General features: G+C 42.3%; 1 protein-coding gene across 11 annotated transcripts in view; it reads right to left on the bottom strand.

Moving 5' to 3' along the window:
* Positions 1-13,494, bottom strand: part of map7d1b (MAP7 domain containing 1b) — a 48,841-nt gene extending 35,347 nt beyond the window's left edge. For 8 of the 11 annotated variants that reach the window (XM_021560070.2, XM_021560071.2, XM_021560075.2 and 5 more), the window contains exon 1: positions 13,074-13,494. In XM_021560070.2, the coding sequence (XP_021415745.1) occupies positions 13,074-13,140 (67 nt within the window). In that variant the 5' untranslated portion in view covers positions 13,141-13,494. The remainder of the gene's footprint in view (positions 1-13,073) is intronic. The other 3 variants (XM_021560074.2, XM_021560079.2, XM_021560081.2) reach the window with 1 other exon arrangement.
* Positions 13,495-18,539: the final 5,045 nt, after the last annotated feature.

The following is an 18,539-nucleotide window of genomic DNA, read 5'->3' as shown; positions in this document are numbered from 1 at the left end:
CAGGCAAACTTAAATCAGTTTTATCACATTTTTACCAGCATGTCACGTGCAACTAGAGGGAGAAAAAAAATCCTAGACCACCTTTACTCCACACACAGAGATGCATACAAAGCTCTCCCCCGCCCCCCATTTGGCAAATCTGACCATAATTCTATTCTCCTCATTCCTGCTTAGAAGCAAAAACTAAAGCAGGGAGTACCAGTGACTCGCTCAATGCGGAAGTGGTCAGATGACGTGGATGCTACACTACAGGACTGTTTTGCTAGCACGGACTGGAATATGTTCCAGGATTCATCCAATGGCATTGAGGAGTACACCACCTCAGTCAACGGCTTCATCAAAAAATGCATCGACAACGTCGTCCCCACAGTGACTGTCCATACATATTCCAACCAGAATCCATGGATTACAGGCAACATCCGCATTGAGCTAAAGGCTAGAGCTGCCGCTTTCAAGGAGCAAGAGAACAATCCGGACACTTATAATAAATCCCGCTATGCAAAATAAATCCCTCAAGCAAAGCGTCAATACAGGATTAAGTTTGAATCCTACTACACTGGCTCTGACGCTCATCGGATGTGGCAGGGCTTGAAAACTATTACGGACTACAAAGGGAAAACCAGACGCGAGCTGCCCAGTGACGCGAGCCTACCAGATGAGCGAAATGCCTTTTATGCTCGCTTCGAGGCAAGCAACACTGAAGCATGCACAAGACCAGCTGTTCTAGATGACTGTGTGATAACGCTCTCAGTAGCCGATGTGAATAAAACCTTTAAACAGGTTAACATTCACAAAGCCACTGCTCCAGACGGATTACCAGGACGCGTACTCAAAGCATTTGATTTGATTTGACTGTCTATGGGACAGTCTAGAGGCTGTGTATGCAAGTCTAGCCTGCTCATTCTGTTTCATGGCCTAGACTACTGCTAGAGTGCAGCAATCCAGGTGCCTTTACTGACAATCATGGCTAATGGCTCCTCCAGCGAGCTTCGTTTTGGTATCATCACATTACCTATATCAGCGCTGGAGATGCTGCTGTGGGACCAACTCTTTACATCAATATTCCATATGGAAGCCCAATATGGAATATCCCCATCCGTCCCATCCATCCCTTGCCATTAAAAGAGTTAGAGAGCCAGAGCAGTTATAGGGACTCATGTGAGGGAATCAGCTGAATGCTAAGGTTAGACTGCCTGCCAAGGATCTCTACTGATGGTAGGAAACTCCTCATCCCTATCCCCTGCCATTAAGAGCCAGAGAGGTTACAGAGATTCATGTGAGTGCTAAGGTTAGAATAGACTGCCTGCCATTGATCTCTATCTAGAGGGAATGGATCCGAAGGCAACTATGAGAGGAAACTGTAGATGACAGCTGGCTGAGGAACGTGACTCGCCAGTCCTCCTGTGGAATGAACAAGGGCAATTTGACTCCAACTCTGCTGAGGCTTTCAGTCAGCATGAACTGGGTTACACACTCACACAGATAGACAATATAGAGAAAAGCATGAATCATAAATGGAATCATCAATGATTCAACATGTTCCTGCTCTGCATTCACCAGATGAAGTATGGTTAGAATAGAAGTTATGGAAGTGTTGGCATACATTAATAGAAAGAGATAGAGAAAAGAGGTGAGGCGTTAAGATGGACGGAGCTTTTACAGGAGTGTGCATCACAAATTGCACCCTATTCCCTTTATAGTGCACTACTTTTGACCAGGGCCGGTCAAAAGTAGTGCAATATGTAGGGAATAGGGGGGCGTTTGGGAGGCAGACAGGGAGAAAATAGACTGGGTGTGGTGACTGTAGAGGAGCCATGGACTCTGACAGACCATGACCTCATCATTATGTCACACATCCTCTATAGACGGGATGTCATTAGTGCAGTGCATGATGGGAATGAAAACAAGGGTTGCTGCATGAACATAATATTGGAGAGAGATGTGATTTAAATAGAGAAATATGGGACTTCAAGTGTGTTTGGTGTTAGAGAGACAGAAAGAGAGAGACAGAAAGACAGAGAGAGACAGAGAAAGATAAAGAGAGAGAGAGATACTGAAGTGTATATTTTAATCAAAATGAAAGCACTATTAACAGAGGAAGACTTGAGTCAGTTCCTGCTGACATGCTATCAGGTTATGGGACGCATTCCAGAGCAATTGCTCCAGCTAGCTCCTATTTGTTTTCATATGAACAACATTAGCCTTATTACAAATAAAAATTGCCTCAGCATGGCTTCTCCCTACTGACACAAACCCACACATTCAAACACATATACACACACACACACAACACAAAGACCAAATTGCAGCAGGAGAGGGGAGGGGGCCATAGACAGTTTAAGGAGGGAACATCTGGAGTGGTGGGGTTCAGTCCTGCAGAATCAGCAACATACATACAGTAAAGTCCCCACACATTCTCATACCACCACTTCCTAGCTCCGCCTGGGAGCACTCACTCACCGCAGGTGTAAAAAGCTGTGATACATGTGTATACTGTAAATATGCTATGCAAGCACATATGACATAGCTTATCACAGCCCACTTCACATTGCCTATCACAGCCCACTTCACAGTCTTGACTAATATCAAAGTGTTCCATTTTTCATGCCAAAAAGAGGTGATATTCAATATAATAAAAACGGCCAAGGTAAGCCTTTTAATATTAAAACAGACCACTGAGATGTAATATTAAACACCAGACAGATACTCAATACTAATTATTTAAATAAGATGAGAGGCCACTAGTTGAGAATTGACATTCAATCAATTCAAATGGGAAATTCAACTCAACCTCCATTTACCTGTGTGTGTGTGTGTGTGTGTGTGTGTGTGTGTGTGTGTGTGTGTGTGTGTGTGTGTGTGTGTGTGTGTGTGTGTGTGTGTGTGTGTGTGTGTGTGTGTGTGTGTGTGTGTGTGTGTGTGTGTGTGTGTGACCAGTGGTGTGCTTTAAAGTATTACTTAAGTCGTTTTTTGGGGTATCTGTACACTACTTTACTATTTATATATATTTTTTTAATTTTTACTTTTATGTACACACAAAAGTACTCATTACATGTTGAACGCTTAGCAGAACAGAAATGGTCCAATTCACACACTTCTCAAGAGAACATCCCTGGTCATCCCCACGGCCTCTGATCTGGCGGACTCACTAAACACAAATGCTTTGTTTGTAAATGATGTCAGAGTGTTGGAGAGAATGACCCTGGCTATCGGTCTGGTTTGCTTAATGTAAGGAATTTTTAATTATTTGTACTTTTACTTTTATTTTTGATACTTAAGTATAGTTTAGCAAATATATTTACTTTTGATACTTAAGTATATTTAAAAACAAATACTTTAAGACTTTTACTCAGTAGTATATTACCGGGTGACTTTCACTTTAACTTGAGTCATTTTCTATTAAGGTATATATATTTTTACTCAAGTATGATAATTTAGTACTTTTTCCACCACTGTATGTGAGTGTGTGTATGTGTGTGCTTGCGAACGTGCAAGTGTGTTTAAAATGATAACATTGACAAGACTGTTAGGCACATGAAGATCAGCACACACCTGAGGGGAAGGTGAGACAGGAGTCAACACAACACAGCAGAGCCCATATGATTCACTGCAGAGATGATCAGATCTAACAGATACTGTATCTCTTCAAAGGAGGCCACATAAGGAGTCCGGCGAGTGTTTTACTGTTTTCCTGGAACACAGACAGGATGTAACCTTGTTCCTGAGGCTGCCAGGGAAAATAAGTACCAGGAAGGAAAGAGACAAAGGATGTGCATCCCAAATGGCACGCTATTCCCTATGTAGTGCACTACTTTGACCAGGGCCCATTGGGCTCTGGTCAAAAGTAGTGCACTATATAAGGAATGGAATAGAGTGCCATTTGGGACGCATTAAAACCACAAAGACACAGGATTCTAACCTAGCAGTCACAGTTAAATCATTGTAATGGGGGAAGCATCGTGGCATCATTAAGAGACTGAGGAGGGAATCGATCGAACTTATGGAACGGATCGGAAGGATGTTTCAGTAGCTCTCTGTATCAGTGGTGAAGCCTGCCTGCTATTCTGTTGTGATTGAGGAGAGAAGAACATTTTATCTATAGTAAGTGGGATTTCTTTCAATATTAGGAAGGATCTAAATAAATGTGGGGGAAGAAAAGTCAATTCAAGCGTCAGTGACATGAATTATAAACAAGACAATAGTAAAGATGTCGTCCCCCACGAATGATGCAGAGCCCCCCCTTGGGCCAATTGAGATATCGCATGTGACAAACACATTTCAGTTCATTACTATAGCTCCCACCTTGAGCCAATCAGTGTAATTGTGTGAATGCCGTATATCTATGGCAAGACGCATCATTCAACTAAGTTTCGTAACAATCGGGACAGTACTGTCTGAGATATCACGTGTGACTAACGTATTAACGGACTGTGAAAGATCCTGACACTACACAGTCACAGGTCAAGATAACTATCAAGACAAACGATCCTCTCCCTGTGCTGTCTAGAGCTGTAGACACAGTCTGTTAGGCCCAAGTCTAACCCTTCAGCTGTGCGCTAATATTAGTGCCCTGAGTCCTGTGACCAAGAGCGGTGTGTGTGTGTGTGTGTGTGTGTGTGTGTGTGTGTGTGTGTGTGTGTGTGTGTGTGTGTGTGTGTGTGTGTGTGTGTGTGTGTGTGTGTGTGTGTGTGTGTGTGTGTGTGTGTGTGTGTGTGTGTGTGTGTGTGTGCTTAAATTCAGACACAGATAATGGTCTGCGGGTGGATAGCCTAAATCTGGAGTTCATGTGCACACTCCCAAAACACACACATGCCTTACTTCAAAGATAATAGAGGCTGCAGCTACTGGTGACTCCACTGGGGCTGAGGCAACAATACTTCAACAATAACCACCACAGAGAAATGCAACATGGCTACAGAGGAGCGGGACAACAGGAAGAAGTGCTCTGCTTCACAGCTGGATAGCACTTACACAGAGCAACACTACAAAGCTCTAATAAGACAGTGTCGACCATATATGGAATGGGGTAATAAAGACTATTGACTTGCGTAGAACAGAAAAAATATGTGTCATATTTCTGTATTTCACTCTTATTTATGCATGTATCAGTAGCTGTGTTAAACAAGATAGAAAACGGACTGCTTGTTGTAACAAAGGCTATTCACGTTTAATGCGAGGTCAATAGACACCATCCTACCAGTGTGCACAGCAAGAAATGAAGTACTTAACACATGAGATGGAATAAATTGCATTAAAATGACCTAATTAAACTGTACTGTAAAACTGTGTGTGCTACAGAAAAGCAGCAGAAGGATAGAAAGTCCTCTGGTTGATGTATAAAAGTTAGACATGAGGGACTTCAGTAACTAATAGTGTCAACAGGTTCTATATCGCCTTATTTCCTGGATTCTATATCGCCTTACTTCCTGGATCTACATCTAAAATACAGAATCCAGGTAGAAGAGGATTGGTTATTCCACCAATAGAGTGCCTTTTGGGTAGTGTAATTTGGTTAAACAAAAAAAACTCAATCATTTCACTAAAGTTTTACATTCTGTAATAAAGAGCACATGTTCAACTTCATAAAATATATATTTTCTAGATACTGATAAGATTAAATAACACTAGGTCTGATTGAAAACTGTTGTATCAGCCCTGTCCCTGTACTATAGATTGCCCTTTAACCTCTGTAGCCTTCTGCCCGGTGTGTTTAACTTGTCTAAAGTATGGTATCTTTAAAGCTATTTTTTTATTTGTATTTTTATTTGTATTTATTCTTTTTTTTTCTAGTTGAGTATATTATTTATATTGCTTTGTCTTGTCTGTATGTGTGTATGTTCAAAACTTAATAAACAGAGTTAAAAAAAAAAAAAAGAAAACTGTTGTATCAAAAGTAAAACAGACGGCCAGAAACACAAGGACAAAATTGGGAATTATGAAACTAACTGAAATATTAAATAACTAGGCCTGCAGTATGCTTGTACAGTAGCTAAAGTTGAATCCGGCAAATGAAACGCTGTACTGTGTATTTAACAGCACTAATTAGTGAGTAATCTGCATAGATAAGCAAGGAACCATAGTTTAAAGGAAAATGAACATGATAAGCATGGAGTAGATCAAATGCATTTCTTGTTAAGCATTGTCTTGCCATCATAATTATCCAAATTGTGACCCCCTTTCTCCTGCTACCTCAGATTACACACACCCTGTTATTAACTCTAAATAAATTAACTTTAAATCAAAATCTATTACAGTTTTCTGCTTAAAATTTGAATTGAACACACACACCCGTCTGTGTGTGTGTATCTGTTAAAATCAACCAAATGTATGCCTTTTGTAACTTAGATACATATCCAATCAAAAAAAGTGTGATCAGGGTAATGACATTTAAACTCAACAAAAAAAGAACATTCCTTTTTCAGGACCCTGTCTTTCAAAGATAATTTGTAAAAATCCAAATATCTTCACAGATCTTCATTGTAAAGGGTTTAAACACTGTTTCCCATGCTTGTTCAATGAACCATAAACAATTAATGAACATGGAACGGTCATTAAGACACTAACAGCTTACAGACGGTAAGCAATTAAGGTCACAGTTATGAAAACGTACGACACTAAAGAGGCCTTTCAACTGACTCTGAAAAACACCAAAAGAAAGATGCCCAGGGTCCCAACTCATCTGTGTGAACGTGCCTTAGGCATGCTGCAGGAGGCATGAGAACTGCAGATGTGGCCAGGGCAATAAATTGTATTGTCCATACTGTGAGACGCCTAAGACAGCACTACAGGAAGACAGGACGGACAGCTGATCATCCTCGTAGTGACAGACCACGTGTAACAACACCTGCACAGGATCGGTACATCCGAACATCACACCTGCGGGACAGGTACAGGATGGCAACAACAACTGCCCGAGTTACACCAGGAACACACAATCCCTCCATCAGTGCTCAGACTGTCAGCAATAGGCTGAGAGAGGCTGGACTGAGGGCTTGTAGGCCTGTTGTAAGGCAGGTCCTCACCAGACATCACCGGCAACAACGTCGCCTATGGGCACAAACCCACCGTCGCTGGACCAGACAGGACTGGCTAAAAGTGCTCTTCACTGACAGATCGCGGTTTTGTCTCACCAGGGGTGATGGTCGCATTTGCAGGCAATCTCAACGCTGTGCGTTACAGGGAAGACATCCTTCTCCCTCAGGTGGTACCCTTCCTGCAGGCTCATCCTGACATGACTCTCCAGCATGACAATGCCACCAGCCATACTGCTCGTTCTGTGTGTGATTTCCTGCAAGACAGGAATGTCAGTGTTCTGCCATGGCCAGCGAAGAGCCCGGATCTCAATCCCATTGAGCACGTCTGGGACCTGTTGGATCGGAGTGTGAGGGCTAGGGCCATTCCCCTCAGAAATGTCTGGGAACTTTCAGGTGCCTTTGTGGAAGAATGGGGTAACACCTCACAGCAAGAACTGGCAAATCTGGTGTAGTCCATGAGGAGGAGATGCACTGCAGTACTTAATACAGCTTGTGGCCACACTGGATACTGACTGTTACTTTTGATTTTGACCCCCCCCACCCTTTGTTCAGGGACACATTATTCCATTTCTGTTTGTCACATGTCTGTGGAACTTGTTCACTTTATGTCTCAGTTGTTGAATCTTATGTTCATACAAATATTTACACATGTTAAGTTTGCTGAAAATAAACGCAGTTGACAGTGAGAGGACGTTTCTTTTCTTGCTGAGTTTATATTGTTTCTCCCTTCCTGTAGACAGTGGAAACAAGTGAGACATTTTTGAATTTCTTTCCACAGTAAAATGAATCTGATTAGAAAATGTGAGAGGACTACAGACATGAGTTAGATTTTCAGTCACACATTCGTCAATAAGGCAATTATAATTGAAAAATGTCTTTGATTAGTCATCAATGACTTCAGTGTTTTACTATCGCAACGAAGTGAAATGGGAATAGAAACTGAGCCCGTCTCTGGATCTAGAATCTACTATACTAAGATGCATCACAAAAGTTACCATATTCCCTACATAGTGCACTACTTTGGGTCTATACCAGGGCACATAGGCCATTTGGGACGTATCCTAAGGCAATGACCTCGACCGTCTCTATACGCTACAGGATGGAGCACTTCCTCTAGTTCCGGTGTGAGTGGTCAGTGGCCCTAATTTATACCAGCTGGATCTGCACGCAGCGAGGTAAGGCTGTGTGTGTGTGTGTGTGTGTGTGTGTGTGTGTGTGTGTGTGTGTGTGTGTGTGTGTGTGTGTGTGTGTGCGTGCGTGCGTGCGTGCGTGCGTGTGTGCGTGAGTGAATGAGTGAGGCTGCTCCTGCTCGCTGACGTGGAGCGCTCGCTCTGGTTGGTCTGCCTAAGAATCACTGCAGACACCTCCCTCTCTCCCTTCCTCCCTCCATCTCTCACTCCCTTCCTCCCTCCATCTCTCCCTCCCTTCCTCCCTCCATCTCTCACTCCCTCCCTCCGACGCCCATGGCCCAGCTCAAACCCCAATAACACCCCTCGATACCCTCCTAACCCCTCACCCCCCCTGCTCGCACGCTGCAGATACGGGCCTCTGGAAAAGAATGCCTCACATTCTAACCAGGGCCTTCCACACCCATCCCAACCCCTACTCTCCTCTCTCCACCCGCATGTACAAACTGAACACACAGTCCAGCTGGCAATAGGGGAGAGACATTAGGAAAAGCTGTCAGAACTTCAACATGTCTGACTAAGGAGAAATGGGAGACGGTGCTTTCCTCTTTTCTATTCTCACTCAGTCCCCCCCTTATACTTCTGACCCTCTTTTTAGCAGTAAATCTTATGAAGTCCAAGGAATAAGTACAGAGTAATCACAGCAGGTTATCCAGGATGTGAACCTCATTATGTGTGGATTAGTAGTGCATTTTAATTAACCACACATGATGACGAAGAAGTAACCTGTTTTTCAACTGTTTTCATGAGAGAGAATGGGGAAACTTCTGTGGAAAGGGATCGTGCTGGGGCCAAAATCTACATCTGCGTACCAAATGGCACTCTATTCCCTATAGTGCACTACTTTTGACCGGGGCACATAGGGCTCTGATAAAAAGTAGTGCACAATATAGGGGATAGGGTGCCATTTGGGGTGCAGACTACACTTCAAAGCCTACTGTAATCTTGAATGTGGGCCAGGAACATTACATTAGGAAAACTTTGGGGGAGTGGAAGAGAGTCCACGTCAGTCCACGTTCAATGATTACTTCCACAGAAGAAGAAGACTTTTAGCAAAATCTGCAGTTCAAAGCTGATTTGCAACCAAGAAGTTAAACCTAGGGCTGGATTCAATCCGTATTACCGAAGATCAGCGTTGTAGCGCGGGGGGAATTTAAAGGTGCTTTCCGATTGAGCCAACGTATGCAGCGTTTACTGTGAATACAGTCTCCACGAACGCGGAAACGTTGCATTTAAATTTCAATCATGCTACAACGCTGATCTTCAGCACTACGGATTGAATCCAGACTCTAGTTCTTCTGAAGTTAAACTTCAAGGTTCTTTGTTTTTACATTTGAGTAGGTCCCTATATGGCAAGAAAAACACTTACAAACATTTGCAGTGTACTACCAGCCCTCAGGATGTCAAAGATAATATAAAGAATCATACAAGTTCAAACCCTTTCTGTCTGCATTAAACACAAATAAATGGGTGCCTCACTTCCTTTTGTAAGCTGCAAACAGAGCTCCTTTGAACATGTTACATCTTGGAGAGGGGCTTGGCTGCCTCGTCAACTACAAAGCCACTAATGTTGCTCTACAACAGGACTCTGGGGCTTGTATCTCTGTCTCTGTCTTTGTACCATGGTGGCCCGCTAGCCCCAGCTGCTTCACACTTCAAGCCAGAGGAGCACTATCCCTGAAGTGTCCAGTCTACACGGTATCATGGTTACATCCCAAATGCCAACCTATTCCCCAAATAGTGCACTGCTTTTAACCAGTGCCCTATGCTCCCAGGTCAAAAAGTAGTGCATAGGGTACAATGTGGGATGCATACCATGTCACTGGTTTCAAGGGGCATGAGAGGTGACAGAGGGTCAATGGGGTAGTCTAACTGCATTAGGCCTCAGCCAGCGCTCTGCTAGCCTCACCTCTGTCTGAATGCATCACATTACAACACAAAGATCTGGGATTAAAATCTCTTCTCATAGAACCATGTCAGACCAGGCCAGGCATGTGAGTCTGTCGGAGCAAAACAAACCTTTACAAGGCAGAGTCTGTCTTCAGAAGAGTCAGAGAGAAGGAATGTGTCTGTTTATTTAACATCTCTGCTTGTCCGACATGGACATTCCTGATAACGTCATACCGACCAATCAACACTGTGTATTAGCTGATGGTCCCGAGCCCACTTCAGTATCGTTGAAAAAAACTCCAGAACCACCTCGCAGTAATGCGCTGGTTGAGGAAAATGGTGGTCACACCAGATACTGACTGGTTTTCTGATTCACGCTACTACCTTTTTTTTAAGGTATCTGTAACCAAAGTATACATATTTGCATTCCCAGTCATGTGAAATCCATAGATTTGGGCCTAAGGAAATTTTTTCAATTTCCATTTCCAACTGTAACATTGTAAAATCTTTGAGCAAGGCTCTTAACCCTATGATATAGTGGCTCTTGCCACTGTAATGTATAGGCCTAAGGTCAAGACAATAACAAGACACAGTGGCTGAAAAAATTCAACCTCACCTTCAACCAAACCGGAGAGCAACATCTGTCCGGTGGAGTCCACAAAGCATATTGCATGTAACATGACCTACAGCATGGTCAGTCAAGTTAATATTTCAGACATTTTCGAACCACTAAACAACTACTGATTTAGAACCACAGAGTTACCGCAAGTCAAGAATTGCCTCCACTATTCCAGCACAATTTCAACTTTAACATTTCAACATCATCAAATCACCTATGCTTAGTCTAATACAGTGACAACTAAAAGGTAGCAAAAACTATTTAGTCCAATCAAAGTAAGCTAAATATGATGTGGCTGTCCATAGTACTGATTTATGTGTGTGTGTGTAAGTAGAAAAAAGCATGTTGTCTCACCCTACTTGAAGAGAAATGCCAATTCCCTCCTCCTCTCTTTCATGTTGCTCAAACAGTCTATGACTCTGTCATACATGTACTGTAGTAGCTACATACTTTTAGTTTTTGATGTCCTAGGCTACCTGGCTAAAATGTTTGCTCACTAGCCTAACTTCCTCTCATGGGCAATGATGCGCCAGCTAGTTAATGTTAGCCTCCTACACATGTTGAACCTCCATCCTTTTAGGCCAGAGGCACAATGTATGAATTTATGGTTGGATCAGAATCGCCATTATAATCATTGGCCAGTACAGAGAATGAAGTAAAACCACAAGTCCAAATCCTTATCTCTATCCATGGCTAATTTAGGAAAGGGACGATTTTAACAAGCTAGCTAGCCACTGGATGACAGCGACAACACAACGTGATGCAACAATGCAAGTTTTTTTCTGTCAAATAATTTGTCTTCCGATGTGATGTGATACAGTAGGTGTGACGCCAAATCCAACTGGCTTCCCTTTACACTTTTTTTTGGTGTGCAAGGACCATTCACAGTTGAGCTCAGTCAGTTTAGCTCAACGCTGATTGGCTATTATTATTTATTTTTAATCAAGGGAGGCCAAATGCTCACTGGCTTCCCTTGCTTTCAATGCTACGGGCGGCAACAATGTCATACTATTTTGTACCACTGACCAGAAAGCATCAGATAGATATCCTACACATATTAAGACAGAGGGGCGCTGTTTCGTTCGCCTGGCTTTCTCTGGTGAGTTACGTTTAGCCTCTTGCGAATTGAAGGGACATTTATGAAACACAGAGTTGAAAGATACATTGTTTTGTTTCTTTTTTTCTTGGTCAATTTTTGGGGAAGTGTGGCTTCGGTTGGCATCCATGAATACACCCCTCTACTCTGCATTAGATAGAGAGAAAAACATGGACACTTAGACACACATCACACATGCACACAAGGCGAGGGCTATGACAGCCAGATTGTGTGCTTCTGGAATGATAAAGAGCTGCAGTGGTTCTCTTCTCCCTCCATCAAGTGCCTTGTTCACCAAAAGGAGGGGGAGGGTTACCAGCCTCAGCCTCCAGTGACCAAACCATGTCAACATGGCTGGAGGAGGGGTAGACTAGAGGAATACCGCAGTGGATTACTGTACATCCCAATATGATAGCCTATTGTTTACACCATCAAATCAGATTCATACACAAGTGTTATTATTACAAAGCAGTATGATGACCCAGATAACAGCAGTCACTGCTATAAGCTGGTTTATAACTAGATGTTGTAGTCAGACCAGACTAGACCACAGCATGTGCCAGGTTTGCTGATGGAATATTATTGTGGTTGTTACCATGCTGGTTCGCAATGCAATGGTCATCTATTTTAAGGTATAGGGTTTGACACTGACAGCAGCTGGACACTGTAGAGTGAACGCCAGCAGATTTCCAATGTCAGGATAAATTTGATTACTGCCATGTTAGTTGTGCCTGGTGCTGTGGGCCATTTAACCCTTCCTGTGCAGGATTGGTTGGTAATGGAGAAAATAGGACAGGCTGCAGTATTTTCCAGCTCTCTGGTCAAGGAAAACTGTCAGAGCCTTTTCAAATATGATGAACATGCATCTTTCTGGTCATTTAATTGGAATAGCAGTTTGCCAAAAGGCAGCAAAAACCCTCATATGCTCTTTGGGGTAAAGAATGTGATGCGCCAGTCTGGTGATTCCGTTAGGAACAGTAGGCTATCAATGACGTTTTTTGCAGTCATGTTTTTGTGAATGGATTTTCAAATAGAACATAAAACAGAACGCATTTTCAAGCGCACACTGCACAGCCACCCTTATTTCATTAACACGTCGATGAATACCGACACATTCACTCCAAGCCTTCGATCCCCCACTGTTAAAATGTTGAATGTGCAGTTGATAATTTAGCAACAAGAACCAGATTAATCCTCTAACTGTTGCTTATTTCTTGTCTTATGTAGGCTATAATAAAATAACTTACATTTCTCTGTTAATGTCAGTTTCTCATCAAAATCGTTCTCAAGATCGTTGTATTCCATTTTTTCCATTTAAGCAATTCGCAGTCCTTTTCCAGTTGCAGTCATTCCTCAAATATATCGAAGGACAGGATAACAAACTCCCGGTACAGTCTGACCACCAATACGCCCTTCGTAAATCCAAAATGGAACGGTAGGGAGAAAAAGATAATATAATAACTGGACAGAAATCCAGTGAAAAACGGGTGTGAAAAATTACAATGACAAGTAGTCGATAAAAGTCTCTGTTATTTCCTCTTGAGGTAGAGAACCTGTCAGATGCTATTCTATTGCAAATTCTAATAGATCAACTACGAAATCGAGAAGTCCGGGCTGGGCACAGGGACTTGCCCGTAGCAATAGAACTGCTTGACGAATATTTATGAGCTACAGCCGCTGCCTGCCTCTCTGATAGACTCTACCATCTGGGCTACCGGGGGTAACCAAAACGCGGTGCGCCTACTCAAATAAAATGTTTTATGGATAACATGCTATCACATCTAGAAATGTTAAACACGTCTAGATCACTTGTTCAACATTTGCATTTGTGTACTATAATGTGTTTTTTTTACGGGGAAAATAGGAGAATATATCGAGTTTTGCAAAAGGTTGACCCCATGTTAGAAATGGTTATATCCATCAATAATCTACCCTGGACACTCCAAGCAAGGTAGACTATCTATCCAAGGAGCCCACAGAAATCTGTGCTGTGACCATAATAGCACTTAGGCTATTACAACTTTATAAACAGGTAATTCATCAAAGGGGGTAACACGGTCACTTGAACTCATATAAAATGTGTCATTGCTTTTTGTCTGTCTTTTTTGTATTGCTCTTTATTCCCTAACTAAGAGGCAAACAGTGAATGGAAACAGCTTGCAACATAGGGTACAGGGGAATTAATGTTTTAATTAAATCAGTCTGTAGTGTGACACAGTGAGAGAATAGTGGTGTTGATTAGGTAATTAATAATTAATACGACCTTCCTTTCACTGTAGGGGACACATTTCTCTTGCAGAGGATGGAGTCTGGTGCCTATTCCAATTCGATGAGGCAGGGCGAGCATTACGCCTGCTGGACCGGGCCTGTTACACAAAGCCAATGCGAGTGTATATTCTATTAGGTTCACTAACGTTTGTGAATAGTTTTATACCTACAATTTAGTGAAATTATATTTTTAAGATATTGTTTTAAAAAACAATGTCCCCATGTGGTTGAGTCAGTCTGTGTGTGGATAATTCATTAAAAAAAATTAAGAGCCGTTTAAAAAATGGATTTAACCTGATTCTCACCTCTATGCAGTACATTCTGCCTGGTATTTTTTTTAACTAGGCAAGTGAGTTATGAACAAATTCTTATTTACTATGACGTCCTACCCCAGCCAAACCCCGACGACGCTGGGCCAATTGTGCGCCGCCCTATGGGACTCTCAATCATGGCCAGATGTGATACAGCCTGGATTTGAACCAGGAACTGTAGTGACACCTCTTGCACTGAGATGCAGGCACCACTCGGGAGCCTGGTATACTGGGTCTATTGGAGATCAGAGAATCAGGACATTCATGTAACATGATGTCAGGATGCTTTGAAAACGAAAGGCAAAACGCATTTCTAGGTGTTGAGACAAATAAAAAAATGTATGAGCCACTCAGGACAGTAGAAACAGCCATTCAAATATTCCAGAAAGTTTTTACAAGCTTGAGAATCGCATCTGAAGGCTCATCTCCAGTTTGAACGCTAGAATCTCTCTTTTTTTCAAGTTCTTCTGACACTCCTCTCTTTTAAACCACTGCACTCTGTTGAATCAAGACAGTTCAAAATCATACTCTTCCAAGACCGCAGAATGACAAGACCAGAGAATACTGACAAATCCTGCGGGAGATATAAATATAAATATTATTCAACAGGATTGAGAACACTGTGTGTCCTCTCTCCTTGTGTCAGCACTGGCGGGCATGGGAGCCTATGACATGGATCAAAAAACACCAACAAGATGAGTTATGATGTCAGTGAGGGGACTGTTGCTTGTCGGTGTACTATAGTGCACTGTACTGCCTCTCGAACACATCAACAGCCTCTCTTAAACCCAAGACTAGCAGCAACAGCATCCCTAATGGATTTATTTTTTATTAGTTTGAATTGCACTACAGTGCCTGTGAAGGAGAAATGACTCTGGGTAGTAGTAATCTACAGTGCTGTGGAGTCTGGAGGATCTCCTGTTAAGTAATGAGATTTTGAGAAGCAAGGACAGGAAGTAGGGGGTGGGGGAATGGTAGAGGACATTCAATCACCCACACCCATCCAAGATGAAATAGGGCTCGATTGGAAAATGGTCTCTCTCTATGATGCACACACAATGAAATGTTATCTGCAAAGCTCATAAAAACTTTCCCATACACTAAAAGGCACTCATACATACTGTATGTATAGCCAGTTAAACCCAAACATTATGCAACAGTTATTCAGGTTAATCAAAAAGTTGTTTAATATCCTTCACTCTACTCGTATTTCTTGCTCCCTGAAAGTTCCTGGTTTGAGAATACTGAATATTCAACAATGCAGTGCAATCAACCAGGCTCCAACTCATGTTTGTGCTGTTTTCAGTATGAAAATAGAATGGATAAGTCATGATTCCCGGGGACTTGTGTCCCCTGCTGATACAAACAGCCATTACTAAGCCTATTCTTCCACAAATCATTCAAGTTATGTTTTACAGCTATACAGAAGGAAGCAGGATCAGTAAAGAGGTTTTGTTGAGCTGATGACGATTTTAGGTTACAGTCAGTCTGTCTGCCATCTATTCTATCCATCCACTCTTCTATCCCTCCAATCATCTACCTATCCATCATTCATCTCATCCATCAATCCATACATCCACAGTTATTGCTTGAGGTTATTTTTCATTGAGCATTTTAATTTCTGTCGTATTGTCTGTAGGCTATTACATATTCATAATTAAAAGCACAGCTTCCTAATTCAACGAATCAAAGAGGCAACAAAATAGAGGTTCTAATATTTTTCGATTTCTTAACTATCTTTTGTCACATGGTCCCTTGACGCAATCTGAGATTGTCTCCACACTCCTGTAAATATCTCTGGCAGTTTTTAAACGTCTTATGCAATCTTTATGAAATAATAGCACCATATTCTGCCCATATTCTGCCCCTAATGTACTGGCAAATCAGGGAAATAAGCTTAGATACCCTCAGCCGGGCCTCCCGGGTGGTGCAGTGGTTAAGGGCGCTGTACTGCAGCGCCAGCTGTGCCATCAGAGTCCCTGGGTTCGCGCCCAGGCTCTGTCGTAACCGGACGTGAACGGGAGGTCCGTGGGGCGACGCACAATTGGCCTAGCGTCGTCCGGGTTAGGGAGGGCTTGGTCGGTAGGGATGTCCTTGTCTCATCGCGCACCAGCGACTCCTGTGGCTGGCCGGGCGCAGTGCGCGCTAACCAAGGTTGCCAGGTGCACGGTGTAGCCTCCGACACATTGGTGCGGCTGGCTTCCGGGTTGGATGCGCGCTGTGTTAAGAAGCAGTGCGGTTGTGTATCGTCTCTCCCGAGCCCGTATGGGAGTTGTAGCGATGAGACAAGCTATTGGATACCATGAAATTGGGGAGAAAAAGGGGTAAAAAAAATAATTAAAACACTTTAGCAGCGTTCTGTGGATACTCCGAATTATGAATCCCAAAATTCAACTGGATTCCTTTATTCCTTTATTTTCCAGATGATTATCAGTAATTAATGGAGGTATTGCTCTTTTATTTGATAAATAAAATGTTTTATACAAGAAAGAGTGATATGGCTTATGCTGGCTTATGCTTATGCTAAGAAGTGTGACAATAAAGAGATTACAGATATCAGTGTTAAATCATAAATATTTTAAGGGTCAGGCAGGTTTCTCACTACACAGCTAATCACTATACAGTACCTGGGGAAAGGGGAAAATAAACATTTTGATCTCACAATACACACAAATGCAAAACGTTGCACAAACATACCTTCTCTCACAACAAAAGGCTGAATCAAGGGCGGGCTCTTTTGAACGAACACGCTTAAACTTGCTCAAATGTGAGTACAAACTGTAATAAACCCCAGACAGCTCCCATAAAACCACAGAGGTATGTGTTTCAGTGTCTCTGCCCCCTGTGGAACTACAATTTCAACACCCGTGGCCTCAGACAAGAGCCGTTAGTTGAGCCAATAGTTTAAATGTCAGGAAATTCTGTCACAGGGAGCTAGCTCCATAACACAAAGCTTCCTAAAGGCTTAAAGCAGAGGTGTCAAACTAATTTAGCCCCCCGGGCCACATTCGGCCTTCAATGAGGTCTGGCAATATTTCCTCGCCGTCAAAGTAAAGTAGTTGCTGTATGAATGTAGGTCCATTATGATTTCTACACAGTTTCGATTTGGTTTTAGTCATTTAAAACTATAGAGCATGTTCCCCCCCCCCCCCCCAACTAATTATATTATTTTAATATTTTTTAAATACAATGATTTTAATTCAAATCGGGCAAAATTGGACCCCCTCGCGAGCCGGATCTGGCCTGCAGGCAGCATGTTTGACACCCCTGGTCTAAAGCCTCCTCTGAAATATTTTTATTTTACAGGATGAAACAGTCTTCCTAGCAGTTTCCCAGACCAGTGGAAGACCAGAGGAGTAAAAAAAACACATTCATTTCTCAAAACTAAAGGGAGCTCAGACAGAAGCTTTGTTTGGGAGTGAAAGCCTTATAAATTGTTGTTTGGTTTTACAAGGAGTGCTTCTGCAGACAGAATATTGAAGTCAGTGTCTGAATATATATGCAGCTGTTAAAGCGTGGGAGTCAACCAAGTCTGCAGTTGCCGTGGTATCAGTAGAGGAGAATGCAGAGTGGCCAGGAAAAATCGTCAACTGATAACTCACTAGCAGATGGTCCGCTGGAAGCCATATTAAAGTGTTTGCTTTCATCAATATGTATATACAGCTCCAGTCAAAAGTTTGGATACACCCACTTATTCAAGGGTTTATAGAATAATAGTGAAGACTTCAAAACTATGAAATAACACATATGGAATCATGTAGTAACAAAAAAAGTGTTAAACAAATCAAAATATGTTTTATATTTGAGATTATTCACATATTTATTCAGTGGTCAAGTGTCCTAAGTGTAACTCAATCTGGCAGACAAAACAGGCTGAGATGTAACTCATTATGATGGTCGAAACTGCTTTGGCAGGCAGAACCTGATCTGGGCCACTGATGATGTAAATGCCCTGAAATATGCACCATAGGCATAACCACACAGAGGTTCCAGACATAATACTGAGAACATGAGCCTACTTGTCAAAGGGACTGGCACATGCTAATTTCTCATGTAAACCAACCACTAATGGGGACTACTAACTGATATACAGGAGACAAGGGATAAGATGGGTATGGGTTGTCGTGCCACTGT

The sequence above is a fragment of the Oncorhynchus mykiss genome, chromosome 32 (assembly GCF_013265735.2).
Source record: "Oncorhynchus mykiss isolate Arlee chromosome 32, USDA_OmykA_1.1, whole genome shotgun sequence".
Lineage (NCBI taxonomy): Eukaryota > Metazoa > Chordata > Actinopteri > Salmoniformes > Salmonidae > Oncorhynchus > Oncorhynchus mykiss.
The sequence above is the reverse complement of the archived record's forward strand: the minus strand, read 5'-3'. Positions and strand labels throughout refer to the sequence as shown.